The 13173-nt window shown below is 37.6% G+C and overlaps 1 protein-coding gene and 1 long non-coding RNA gene across 4 annotated transcripts in view; one reads left to right on the top strand and one right to left on the bottom strand.

Annotated features, from left to right (window-relative positions):
* Gm46348 overlaps positions 1-8395 on the top strand; it is a 40190-nt gene extending 31795 nt beyond the window's left edge. Inside the window, exon 3 of the long non-coding RNA XR_001780604.2 lies at positions 8294-8395. This is a non-coding gene — a long non-coding RNA (predicted gene, 46348). The remainder of the gene's footprint in view (positions 1-8293) is intronic.
* Immp2l (IMP2 inner mitochondrial membrane peptidase-like (S. cerevisiae)) overlaps positions 4653-13173 on the bottom strand; it is a 931528-nt gene continuing 923007 nt past the window's right edge. For 2 of the 3 annotated variants that reach the window (XM_017315261.2, XM_017315262.1), the window contains one exon: positions 4998-5260. In XM_017315261.2, the coding sequence (XP_017170750.1) occupies positions 5141-5260 (120 nt within the window). In that variant the 3' untranslated portion in view covers positions 4998-5140. 3 annotated transcript variants of the gene reach the window in all.

The raw sequence follows: 13173 nt of genomic DNA, 5'->3' as shown, positions 1-13173 counted from the left end.
CCTTTAGTCTCTTTAAAAAATCTTTCTTGATATTTGCTTCAGTGATTCTAAATCTCTCCTAGTACATTTCTGGTGCTTAAATGGCGATCATATGTATATAAATGAACAGTTATATGACCTGATTACATATAAAAAATCATACTAAATATAATTTTTGATTATATTACAAGATATGTGGGAATAACTAATACTAAATTATATCTAAAGTTGTTCTTCCTGAAATTTCATGAATATAAATAATATATGATAAGAAAATTCTAAGATATTGTTCTGAGTTTAAAAATTCTAGGAGTTGCTAAAATGTCATGCCAATATATTTATCTTCACTGCCCACATGAATATTCTAGATCTTACAATAGCAGATAAATTTCTTCAGAATAATTTTTCTATTGGACAGAACTAGATTATCAACATTTTCTTAAGGTGTGCACTTGTAAAAACTCAAAATTCTAGACACAGGAGAAATCAAAGTGTTGGCATAGTATTTGGTCTGATTACAGGCCTTAAAATATTTGACAATGTGACTCTACCAGGTGAATGGCTACAAAACTGAGAGCAAATTTGGTAGGCTCCAAAATAAATAAATAATTTCAACCAAATTTTAAAAAGAAACGTTTGGGGCTAAACCTATGGTCCAGCAGTAAACATCACATATAATTCTTGTTGAGTTCAGTTCCTGGCTTCTCTATGGTAGCTCATAGTAATATATAGTTCTAGTTCTTGGGGATCCGACATCTGCTTCTGGTCTCCATGGCTACCATAAATGTAAGCAAAAGAAATACATCTTTAAAATGAAAAAGATCATAGTAAATAGTATAGATCAAGGCCCCAAATAAGTTCAAAATATAATATTTATAGAAATATTTCTAATTTCACTTAAATAACTTCAAGTTTTATTTGAAAATTTTTAGATAGATATTTTGAAAATTTGAATTAAAATACATGAGCATATAAAATTATAAAAAATGCACAAATGCACAAATTTTAAAAGGACAATAAATAGTTATATGAAAAATTCAAATATTGATGTGATCATACAAATAGTTCAAGAAAGAATCAATCGAAAATTCTAAGACTGGAAGAAAATAGTGATTGAAATTAGCCACTTAATGAATGATTTAATACCAATTTGCACACAAGTGAACAGATAATCAATGAATAAAAAAATACCAGAAAAAATACATGGCCTAAAGCAGAGGGAAAAAAAAAAACAACCCAGAAAAAAAATCTGAAGAGATAATAGCTGAAAAAATTTCCAGGATTAATAAATGATGCCTACTTTAAAAAAATCACTAAGAACTCCAAGTAGCTAAGTTAAAAGAAAGGCATATCCAGTGCCTAGTTCCCCTCAGTAACAGCATTAAAATGATTATTGTGCCCACCCTTGAGTGGGGAGAACTATAAACATTGGCTATCCTATTTTCAAAGTATTTTAAATCCTTGAGACATGAATTAAAAATGGGCAGTGTCTGCAGCAGGGTGCTGTTAGACGAGAACCAACCCTGGTGAGGGCCACACTGATGGGACTTTTCCCACAGGTACAGTTAGAGTGACAGAGACTGAGGGGAAAGAGCTCCCAAGAGGAGATCCTCTGTGCATAAGTTCATCTCAGCTTCCTGACTAATGCTTCCCTGATGACAGGGAAGACCTGGCGAACAGTGGAAAGCAAGAGGTAACAGAGTGGTGAAATTGTAACAAGGATTTCACTTGCTGCTCACTGATGTAAAGACTGGAGCTGGACGTATGCCATGGGAGAAAGGCTTGTTTAATATCGTGAGTTTTCTACGGGAACTCTCAGATTACACTGCAGAGAGAGACTGTGTCCCAAGACTAAGGACCAATCCTAGGCAGAGCTTACCTGATAGTATGTCAAACTATAATTCTATAAGTTCAAGGTGATATTTTATCTTGTTTCTAGTGATTCATTTGTGTAAGAGAACAAAATCTAATGTTCTTCAAATGAAAATAATCAGAAGCCACTATCTAATCTTGAAGCCACTTTAAAATTTCCAGTAAAGAGGAACACGCTAATTTGATAATTTAATACTGATCAGATTTTGAAAGTACCTCTATATACAATACATTTCTATAGAGTCTTTGATAAAATTCTGCTATGACTTGCAAAAAGTAGGGGAAAAAATTGCTGGTCTAGATTCTCTCATAGCACAACCACACTTTTCAACGTTGGGAATTAAATTTGTAAAACTCACTGTACATCCCCAGACAGTTAATTATACATTGCTGGAAAAACTGGAGCAGCTGAAATAGTTTTGTATCAGTTGCACTACTAATTCCAAGTAGGATATCTATTCAGCTCAGAAAGGCTAAATCCAAGGAACTCCTCCTATAAAGGTCACTCATGAGCCCTACCTTCTCCCAAGCAGAAAACGATTCCTTGAGAGTCCTTCCCACTTCCTATCTCCCACCCCCAACACATACCTATTTAGTGTTCCACACCTTTGATAAACTGTAAGGTACCAGTATACTTATTCATAATCTTCTCTTCCTCTCACCAGTAGACTCAGAACTTCTGTTTTATTCATCTTGAGTTGCAATTTTGAACACAGACATATAAGTCAGTCAGAATTTTTCTGTTTATTCTGTATAAGCACATTACCAAATTGGACAAGATACAGCCTTCTCTAGACTACAGTGCTTCCTAGCATTGAATATGATTCATTAGTATATAGAGTGACTGGTAACTCTCTCTCTCTCTCTCTATATATATATATATATATATATATATATATATATATATATATATATATATATATACAAACACACACATATATATATATGTGTGTGTGTGTGTGTGTGTGCTTGTATGCAGCAATTAATTCTGCATTTCAGAAAAAGTAAGTCTTGAGCCAAGTTGTTCAGTGAGTGCTAGGTATTAACTGCTGGCGATGTGCCATGCAGCTAACAAATTCAGAATTGAACACAAAGAGCCTTTACATCTTCTCAGATTATTTGGAACCTTGAGTTAAAAGTTTGAAGGATGACACTGGTCAGTGATACAGGTAACATGACTGATCACAAAGTGTTTAAACTCTTACATTATCTGTCCATACCAGTGACACGCAGAATTCTCCTCACTGTATTTTCTGCTTACTTCTCATCCTACCCATTACCCCAATGCTTTTGAATGTCAATTCTGTAATCTTCAGTCTTCAGACATCCTAACTGCTAGAAACTAAATTTTCAATACCATAAACATTAAATATTACCAAGACATAGATTTTCTCTAGGGAGTAGGAATCAAAATTCAGAAGAAGAATATTTGATAAAGCATAAATTATAGTGAGATTAAGTGGTTCAGGTTGGGGAGGAGAACAAGTGGAACTGAGGGATCAATCAGGGCAATGAAGATTCGTGGAAAGGTTTGTGGCAGTTCTGCATATAAGAACAACTTCATGGGGTCGGCTGGTAGTCAGGCACGGATGGAGGAGGAGCTGGAGTTACCCCTCACTGATGAACATTTCAGAAAGGGGGAAGGTCAACGCTTTCAATTGTAAACCTACTAGTGAGACTATCTGCACCCAAGGAAAGTTCTGACCCAATGCTCATACAGATGGCCCTGGTTCAACTGAGTGGTCCTCAAACAAAGACAAAAGTCTTAAATCTAGGAAAGAAACTGGTAGTATTGAGGGAGAGAAGAAAGAATATGAGGGAAAAAGTAATTAGAATATATTACAATTATATTCTCAAAAATATGAAACTATCAAAGAACAAAAATTAATAAAATACATTTAAATATAAAAGATAAGAAATAATTCTGAAGTCAAGTTGTGGGGGCTTAATGCCTTTAATCTCAGCAAATGGGAGGCAAAGCCAGGCAGATCTGTGAGTGCAAGGTCATCCTGGTCTACAGAGTGAGTTCCTGGACAGCCAGGACTACACAGAGAAACCCTGTCTCAAAAAACAAAAACAAACAAACAAACAAACAAGAACAAAGAACAAAGCAAAAAAAACTTGGATAAGCCCAAGTCTATAAGTCTTCAATGTTTGCTGAATTAACTCTCAGAATGCTAAAACATTATTAGAAGAAACTCATACTTTTCTCTGTATGGTTTTTGTTATCATTCTAAACCTGTCTGCCACAGTGAACTACAGTCCACATTTGCAAGATGAAATAGAAGGAAAACTGACCTGACGAACACAAACTAGTAGCCTTAAATTGTGTTGTGATCAGAGAGCAATCCCTTCAGCAACAGCAAGGAAAGGTGTTTTATTAAGACTCTTGCTGTGAATGAAGGAACATACACCCTTATTTAGACAAGCTACTGACGCTATCATCCCACCATTAACCCCTTGCAACTGCTGATTTGCGTATGAGAGTTTCACTGAGAAATCACTTGGGGGAAAATGTCAAACGTTGTTGATCTGGATGTGATTATTTCCCATTCCTTTTAGAACTTTTCAACAAATGTGATAAAACGTTGACCAATGGCCTCCTTACTCATCATTGTGAACAGGCATAGGATTAACTCAGAAGTTTTATACTAAAAAGGGCCAATAAACATTTGATTATATCAAATATTGATGGAACCTTTTTTTTTTTGCATTACTTTACTTTCTGTCTTGGATAAGAGATAAAATATTTTTCATTAATGAACTTTGGTTAACTGATAATTAAACACCCAAACAAGATGTGGACAAATGGTTGTTTTATTTTATCACGGTTTCTGGTCCTTCCTAACTGGCAGTCACTATTCTGTGGATATCTTCAATTACAATATAATCACTATTTTTATGTGCATAATACTTTGTTTTCCTCGTTCAGTCTTAAAATAGTAAAAGACAAATCATCTTTGCTGCACATTAATTTTAAAATTCGTTGAGCAGCAGGCTTCACAGAAAAATTCTCATCGATAACTATGCACAGCATTCTCTATTTATCTTCTTTAATATGTACAGATAGCATGCTTTCATGTTCTCCAAGAACTGGATTTTTTTGGTGATAAGCAATATGGAATTAAATACAACACACAATCAAGTGCCATTTAATACTGTTTAATATGGAAATTCCAGACAACCTTAAAGATATACAGAGGTCTTGTGTTCAGCATCACTGGAACATCTCCCTCCAGAAGGAGGCATCTGGTGTGTTCAGCTCCTCCTATGGTGGGCTCTTGTGCAGTTATTTCTCACCAGTCTGGAGTGGACAGCGCTCTGGAGGAAGAACAGATTCCAGTCTCTGCCAGCGCTCTGGAGGCCACAAAATATGTGTGGCATGGGCATGCAGGAGTCCCAGAGAAACCTGAATCCAGGGGAAACACAGAGACAGCAACAAAGAAATCATTTTATACTGACCATTATAAATAGCTTGAAAACATTGATGCAGGTCTGATGTGCCATGGAAAGACTATGATTAAAAATAGAAAACATTTAGGAGCATTTTCCCAGGGTTTGACATATGCCCACTTCTTTAACCTTTGCAACAGTGATTTGAGGGAATTATGGTTTTAATTTTCTAAAGCAGGAAACTGAGTTCAGCGAAGTTTAGAAAGGCAAATACATATGATGCATTGGGACCTGGTTTCAGTAATGTTTCAGGCTCCAATATTAACCTCTGCCCTCGGCAGGCTGTTTGCACAGACCCAGGAAACACGAATCTAGTCTATAGTCTCATATGTCCTCTAGAGCTATTGCCTGAGAGAGACCTTTATAATACAGTCGTAGAGACCCCAACACACACACACACACACACACACACACACACACACACACACACACACACCATTGTGTTCCATTTGCTGGATGGGCAATCAGTGTTCGGATGTGAGTCTGGGTGGGGACTATTTACAGGAAGAGCCACCAAGCAATATGGGCAAGTACACAGAGAAAGGATGAGAGCTCAGATCAAACAAAGTTGAAGACCAATAGAGAGAAAGCACCCAGACCATGGCACATGGAACAAAAAACAGCATTGGCAGAGATGAGCAGCTCTCTGCTCAGAAAAGAAATCAGAAACACGCTGTAGTTTAAATATAGACAGGACCAGCCCAAAGAAGAGCAATAAGCCCTGGGGGCTTGGGAACAATTTCTTTCCTTCTAATTATCCCGAAAATTGAACTTAAAAAGAAGCACAAAATCAGCTTCACCCAGCATACATCACTAGTCCCCCGTGCTTGTGGTTGTAACTCCCTCTTACTGCATGTCTACATACACATCAACTCATACATTATACTTATCTTGACACACATCAATGTGCACATTATACATGTCTACACACATGCCCATATCTACATTATATCATGTCTACACCTAATTCAGCATATACATTATACTTGTCTGCACACATATCAACATACATATTATACCTGTTTGTACACACATCAAAATATACATTCTACTGTCTGCATACACATCAACCTATACATTCTATTTGTTTTCTCAGACCCTTGAAAGTTACTAATATCCTGTGGAATTACATCTAAATACTTCAAAATGCACCTAAGAACTAAAATTCTTTCCCACTTGAGCACATTGTCATTGCCATATGCCACAAATCTCATATTAACAGAGTAACAAAACTCATACACAGCCCATATTCAAAACATTCTAGTTGTCTAGTAAATGACTTTTAGACTCATTTATTTTCAAAATACAGCATCTAACCAAGGATCTCAGGCTGCATCTGCTGGTCATGAGATTGTTTCCATCCCCAGTCAGTCTACTTTATCCAGGGTCCAGGACACTGACTTTAAGATGTTGTCTATCTCAACTTGCTTGAGTTTTTCACTCATGAAAAGACAAAAGGTAAATGCTTGGCAGGAAAAAATGTACTTCATACTGTATTTTTCTGCCTGTTTCATAAGAGGGCACAAAGTATCAGTTTCACCAACTGTTGAAATAAAATGATCAACAGCTCAATATGATGGTAACCTGTCAGTTAACACTCAGTTCATTCCCAGATAATAAATAATATGTGGTGTTATTTTGAAACAGTAAAAATATTCTAAATATTGATACATTTTATCAAATGGTTTTATTGCATATCACTATTGTTCCTTAATTATTGATACTAAAGATGTATTTTATAATTTTAGTTGGCAAATTCTTTTTAAAAAATCTCTCTCAACACCAACTGCTTATATTTTCTTTATTTTTTGTTAAGTATGTAACTTAGGTTATATTATTCTATGTATGCATGTATATGTGTTTTGAGATAGGGTCTTACTTTAGAGCCCAGATTAGCCTGTAACTCACTATCTAGCTCGGACTCAGATTGCACTGGAGCTGGGAATTTCTCCTGCCACAGCCTCCTGTGGGCTGTCTCTCTCCCTCTCTCCTTCTTTCCCTCTCTCCCTCTATCCTTCTCTCCTTCTCTCCCTCTCTCCCTCTCTCCCTCTCTCCCTCTCTCCCTCTCTCCCTATCTCTCTCCTTATCCCTATCCCTCCTCCCTCCTCTCTCCCCTTCCCTCCCACCTCCCTCTCTCCCCCTCTCTCTTTCTTTCTCTTTCTCTCCCTCCATTCCTATACTTCCCCCTCCCTCCTGGTAGAGGAATTTGAATCCAGCAACATGGCTTCCCTAGGCAAGTAATCACATCCAAAGATATGATCCAGCTGGAATACAGACATGCCCTGGATTACAGTATGATCTAGCAGGCAAGGTCACGAATCAGAGAAAGATTTGATACAATGAGTCAGAGATAGGATATGCTCAACACAGAGGAAAACAGCACAGGGAAGAAAGACTACTTAAGGGCAAGGTAATGCATGGCATGTGGTGTGTGTCTATGGCAGTTTTACCAGGACTTTACAGAGATGGGTTGCAGACAGAACAAGGTAGACACAAGAAGACAGAACAAGCTAGAGAATGAGAAGGAGCCAGAAAATTAGAATGTATTTGCAGAGTTAGTATGATGCCAAGCAGAGCAATTCAAGCAGAAATCTAGAGAAGCCAGACTGAATCAGTGAGTTTGGAAGATCAGATTGTATGGAGGCTAGAAGCTTCCAGGCCTGGGCCTAGGGGTAGTTAGCACAGAGAATAAAATGTTCTGGGCTCAGCCTAATCCATGTATTCTCACAGTTTGGGTAAGGCTCTCATCTCATCACTTCATCTCAGGAAATAAAAGTGATAGTTACACCCCTGATCTCCCCACCCCCATTCTCTCTCAAGTCAAAACCCATTACTATTTTCTGATTATTTGTAGGTTGCTTAGATACCTCGCTTGCCCAGTGGGTTTCTGTGTCTCCTTTAGAGCGCTTTCTTAGTTTTAGGTACCAGGCATTTTAGACTTACCCTGAACCTCATACCTGTTCTATATGTAATCCAATGTTTCTTTCAGGTGCTTTGGTTCCTTTCAGCAAGGAGTGTCATGTATAAGCAACATCTGATACCAGTTATGCCAGTGGTCTTGGGTTCAAATTCAGAAAATAAATATAAAGACAACAACAACAACAACAACAAGGTAACCAGTACCAAAAGCTGCCCTTCACCTTTTCTTTCTTTATAGTTTATCTTCATAGTGACTGGGTGGCTTCCCCCAACATTTAAATACTCATTTACCAGGCACTAAAATATATAAAAATAGTTTCAGAGTAACTATACTATAATTTCTACCTACAACAAACTTACTGACTAAAAATCAAGATGTTTTGGTGATCATTTTGGTACTTGAATCAGTATATTTTCTGTTGCCAATGTTTACATCCTACAATCTGAGTGAGTTACAAAGAAAGTTCACTGGCTCGTGTGTCTGAAAGAATGAGGTTGAAGGTCCACAAGTGTTGACCATGTCTCAAGTGGCCACCTTTCAACACCACAGTCCACTAGGTTTCCTTCTTTCTAATACTTTACAGTGAGAGGAAACTCCAGTATAAAATCTTGGGGACAGACCATTTCTATCCAGAGCAGCTCTATTATACATTGTATTGTAAGAATGCTGGCTATATTCACTGTTGGTTTAAATCCCAAGTGAGCTCTGTTATCACTTTATAAGCAAGTTCATTTGTTTCTACTTACATTCTGTTTTAGTTTGCTTTGAATCCATTTTTATTCAATTTTAAGTATGGTTGTGATTGAGTGTGATTCCTAGCATGTGTGTGCAGACACACACACACACACACACACACACACAACCCTGGCAACAGTGTTACTGGTTAGAAAATACTTCACTGGATATAGATGATCTCGCATCACACTGCAGTTCACATGTAGGCTCAGGTGAGTTAGAGAACAGTGGTCTCCATCTCTTCCATCGTAACTCATTTTAGGTTTGATGGCAGCTACTCAGTTGTTTCTCAAGCACTGAGTTGCTTTTCCAAGCTGTTGAATTTTTATCATAAGGGTAATTTGCCAATGTTTTAACTTGGCTGAACTGTTGCCAATATATTTGCTTGCTTGCTTGCTTGCTTGCTTAGTTTGGAGCTCAGTTTTGGACACAGTGACTGAATTCTAATTTTATGTTAACCACTCATTTTACTGAAACTAATCTTACTGTTTTTTTTTTATTCTGAAAATATATTTAAAGGTACCATTTTCACTGTCTGAAAGAGTTAAACTAAAAAATTATGAATAGTAGTGGTGAAAATTCTGGGTGATAATATCAATATTGTTTAAATGGTGAGGTGGGATTCTGAAATTCAAGCTTAAAAATACTGAAGTTAATATGTACAGAAGATGCTTAATCACTTGCTTAATTTTCTTGTGGCTTTTTACATTTTTTATTTTATTTTTATAATTTTATTTTGATAGGTGTCTATAGATAAGGGGAGAATACAGTGAATATAGAAATACATTAAATTAAAAAGCATGTGAATTTTTTCTATATTTTAACTTATGTACTAGGCATAGCTTTGGCCTTCTTACGTGCTATATTAGTGAGGGTTCTTTAGATAAATGAAAAGGATTCAGATATACAAGTAAATTTATCTTACTAAGTAACAAATGTGATTAGAGATGTTTGACAAATCCAAAATTTGACCAGAGTGGCCAGGAAAACACAGAACCAGGGAAAGTTCAACCCAGAGGATGTCTGTGGTCAGGTGGGGACAGCCGATTGGTAGAAAATACAGCTCCATCTGCTTGCTCATTCTCTTCTCACACCATGTTACTCAATCTTTGGCTGTTCCTGGGCCTTCAGTTGACTTCAGGAGGCCCGCCCACGTTAAGGAAGACAGACTGCTCTCCTCATGCGAGAACAGAAATTGTCCAGAATATTGTTGGACACTGTATCTGGGCACTGTGGCCCATGGAAGGCGGCACATAAAATCACCACCCGAGAAACATATTCATCCACCTCCACCCTTTGCTTTGTTCCATGTTACACTTAGGACTTGGCTCCAGAAGGCAGTGTTATGAATGACTTACACATATGACTCAGTTCTCACAGTGACTCATCAGGTAGACATCCTGTCTCATTTACAAGCAAGGAAACCAGTATCAGCAAAATATTTTTCAGCTATCACTAAAGTAAGTGAGTTTCTACACCATAGTTATTAACCCAATGTGACATTTTTGACAGACAAAGAGGCACAGACTTAATTAAGTTGGGTCAGTCAGTAAAGTGGTTGTGTCCTGGACAAAGTAAAATATGGTTGCCATTCTCACCATGCCCCTTGACTCTGTCAGGGACATGTATATCCCTGACAATACCAGATTCATCACAAAAAAATGGGATAGACCACATCCTTTCAACTTTGTATGATGAAATCCGAGTACACAATCTTTCTCAGAATTTGACCATGTCTGCCTATAAGAAAAAAATGAAGTTAAAATGAGGCCCCAATGCAAACTCATTTATATTCTTATAAGAGGAGATTAAGACACAGATGAATCCAAGAATCCATTCACAAGAAGAAAGGACAGCTGATGAACACTGAATGAGGGGCTGCCTACAATCCACAAAAAGAGAGCTTACAACAGACCAAACCTGCTGATCCTTTGATCTTGTTCTATCTTCTCTAGAACTATGAAAAACTAGGTGCCTCTTGTTATATTTTGTTATCACAGCTCAAGAATATGAATATGCATGAAAATAAAAAGAAAGATGGAAGTTGGATCAATGATGTATCCAAATACGCATAACACAGAACAAAGAACATATTAAAGGGAAAAGGAAAAGGACATATTTGGAAAGAGGGAAGAGGATATGTTTACCATATAAAAACAACAGGACCAAGTGTTTAAGTTTGGCTTTAATGTCCCTCAAATGCCTGTATAGTATAGGCTTCCCCCCTAGCAAGTGGCTCTTTGTGGTACTATAAGGGGTAAGGACTAGTGGGAGGTCTCCACTTGCCCTGGGTGCCTTAACCCACCCCTCTGGCATCCCAGTCAGAATAACAGCTTTTCTGCATGCTACCACCATAACATACCAGCCCCCAAAGGAACAAGCCAACCAATCACGGTATAAACCTCCCAAACTGGAGCCAAGTAAATCATTTCCCCTTTTAAAAGATTATCATCTTGGACGTTTTGTTTTAAATCATTGTTTTCAGACAGAGTCTCATTATGTATCTATGGCTAGTCTTGAACTCACAGAGATCCACCTGCTTCGGCCTCCCTAGTGTGAGGATAAAAGGCACTTTCCATAATGTCTGATTTGTCTTGTACACATGTTATAGTAAAAGGAAGCTGATTAAAGATCCACCCATACCAGTGGCACAGTGGGATTGGATCCCCTTGTTCTTTACTCATGTGTATCCCAGATGGAACTATGCATCCTTTATTGGGTTTACAATATTATTTAGGTATTGAGAATGAACATTCATAGTAAATTTAAGAAGCACGTTAATGGACCCTTGAAAAACGCTAGTAGGTCTCTGTAGTTTTAGAATCTACTTAAGAGGGAAATAGGTTTATGTGCATTTAACAATGAGCCTCTTACAATTAATCCCTTAACCCCACGGAGCACTGAGCACGTGGATAAGGAATTAGTCACCTAGAATAATAGTCACTACCTTGTTTTGATTGTGTACTATTTGCTCAGCAAACATTTTTTGAATTCACCAACAATCCACAAAACCAAACACAAGCAAAGTCCAATTTCTAGTTTGCTAGCTATACAGGAGTAGGGTTGTTCTTGTACCTAGCATAGCACATCAGACTGAAGGTTGATGCTCCTGACCTTAGAGAGCACATCTTTAGGAAACACCATTAGTACCAGCTGGAAAGTGGTTCATGCTATCAGTCACCTGGTTTGTTTTGTCTACAAAATGCCAAGGAGCCACATGAACTAAATTTCCACTGAATTGCTTGTCTTTGATCAAATTGGCTCCACTGAGAAGTTATTTTGGCTTCTGGTAGGCAGATATACGCATCATCAACCTCGCTTTCCTCCAGGTGCCAGGGGCACAGGTGTGTGTAACCATGTTTCCCTCCTCCCTCTCCATACGCATGCAGTGTACAGAACACACCTCCATTTCTTGGCTTCAGGAGCTTTGCCTCGAAGGAAGGCCTCACAAGGGCAAAATAATAAAGGTAAAAGCAAGACTTCCAAGGTTGGATAGAGTAGAAAACACAGGGAGTAAAGAAGACTGCTAGTGGGTCCAAAGGTTCTTTCAAGACAGTGCTCAGAACCAAGATGAAGACAAGAGATCTGAATGTGAAAAGTGAGATAAAGAGCTAAACTGGAAGCTCATGCAATTAAATGTTTTTAAAATAGAAATGATAAAGCAGTATATCTGCACTATTAACCAGTAAAATCTGTCTTTGTTGAACCGATTTACTTGCATAAGAAAGGAGCTATTTCCATATGAACAAGATCCAGTGATATTAATCCTACAATATTACATTACATATAACTATGTTTGGAAGTCAAATCAAACTGAGGAACTACAGTTTTTGAAGGAAACTTATTTAAAACAAGAACTGAACTATGGAGCCTTTATACAACATCATTTTTGTAATCAAGGCCCTTTAGAGACATATCTTTCCAAACTTATTTATTTGTTTGCTTATTTTATGTTTCTGTGTGAGGGAGTGTGGACACCGTGGACATGGGAAAGTCAAGGGACAACTTGTAGGACCCTGTTTTCTCACTTTACCATGAGTGTCTGGGGAGTGAACTCAAATCATCAGATTTAGTGGCAAGTGTCCTTACCCATTAAGCCATCACACGGGCTCTCCACACATCTTGATTCTGCAAACTCCTTTAAGAAAATCACATTCATAATTCTTTAGAGAACAGTATCAGGAGACAGGAGGCTTCTGTAACCACTGATAATG

This window comes from Mus musculus, chromosome 12 (assembly GCF_000001635.26).
Source record: "Mus musculus strain C57BL/6J chromosome 12, GRCm38.p6 C57BL/6J".
In the NCBI taxonomy this organism is placed as follows: Eukaryota; Metazoa; Chordata; class Mammalia; order Rodentia; family Muridae; genus Mus; species Mus musculus.
The sequence above is the reverse complement of the archived record's forward strand: the minus strand, read 5'-3'. Positions and strand labels throughout refer to the sequence as shown.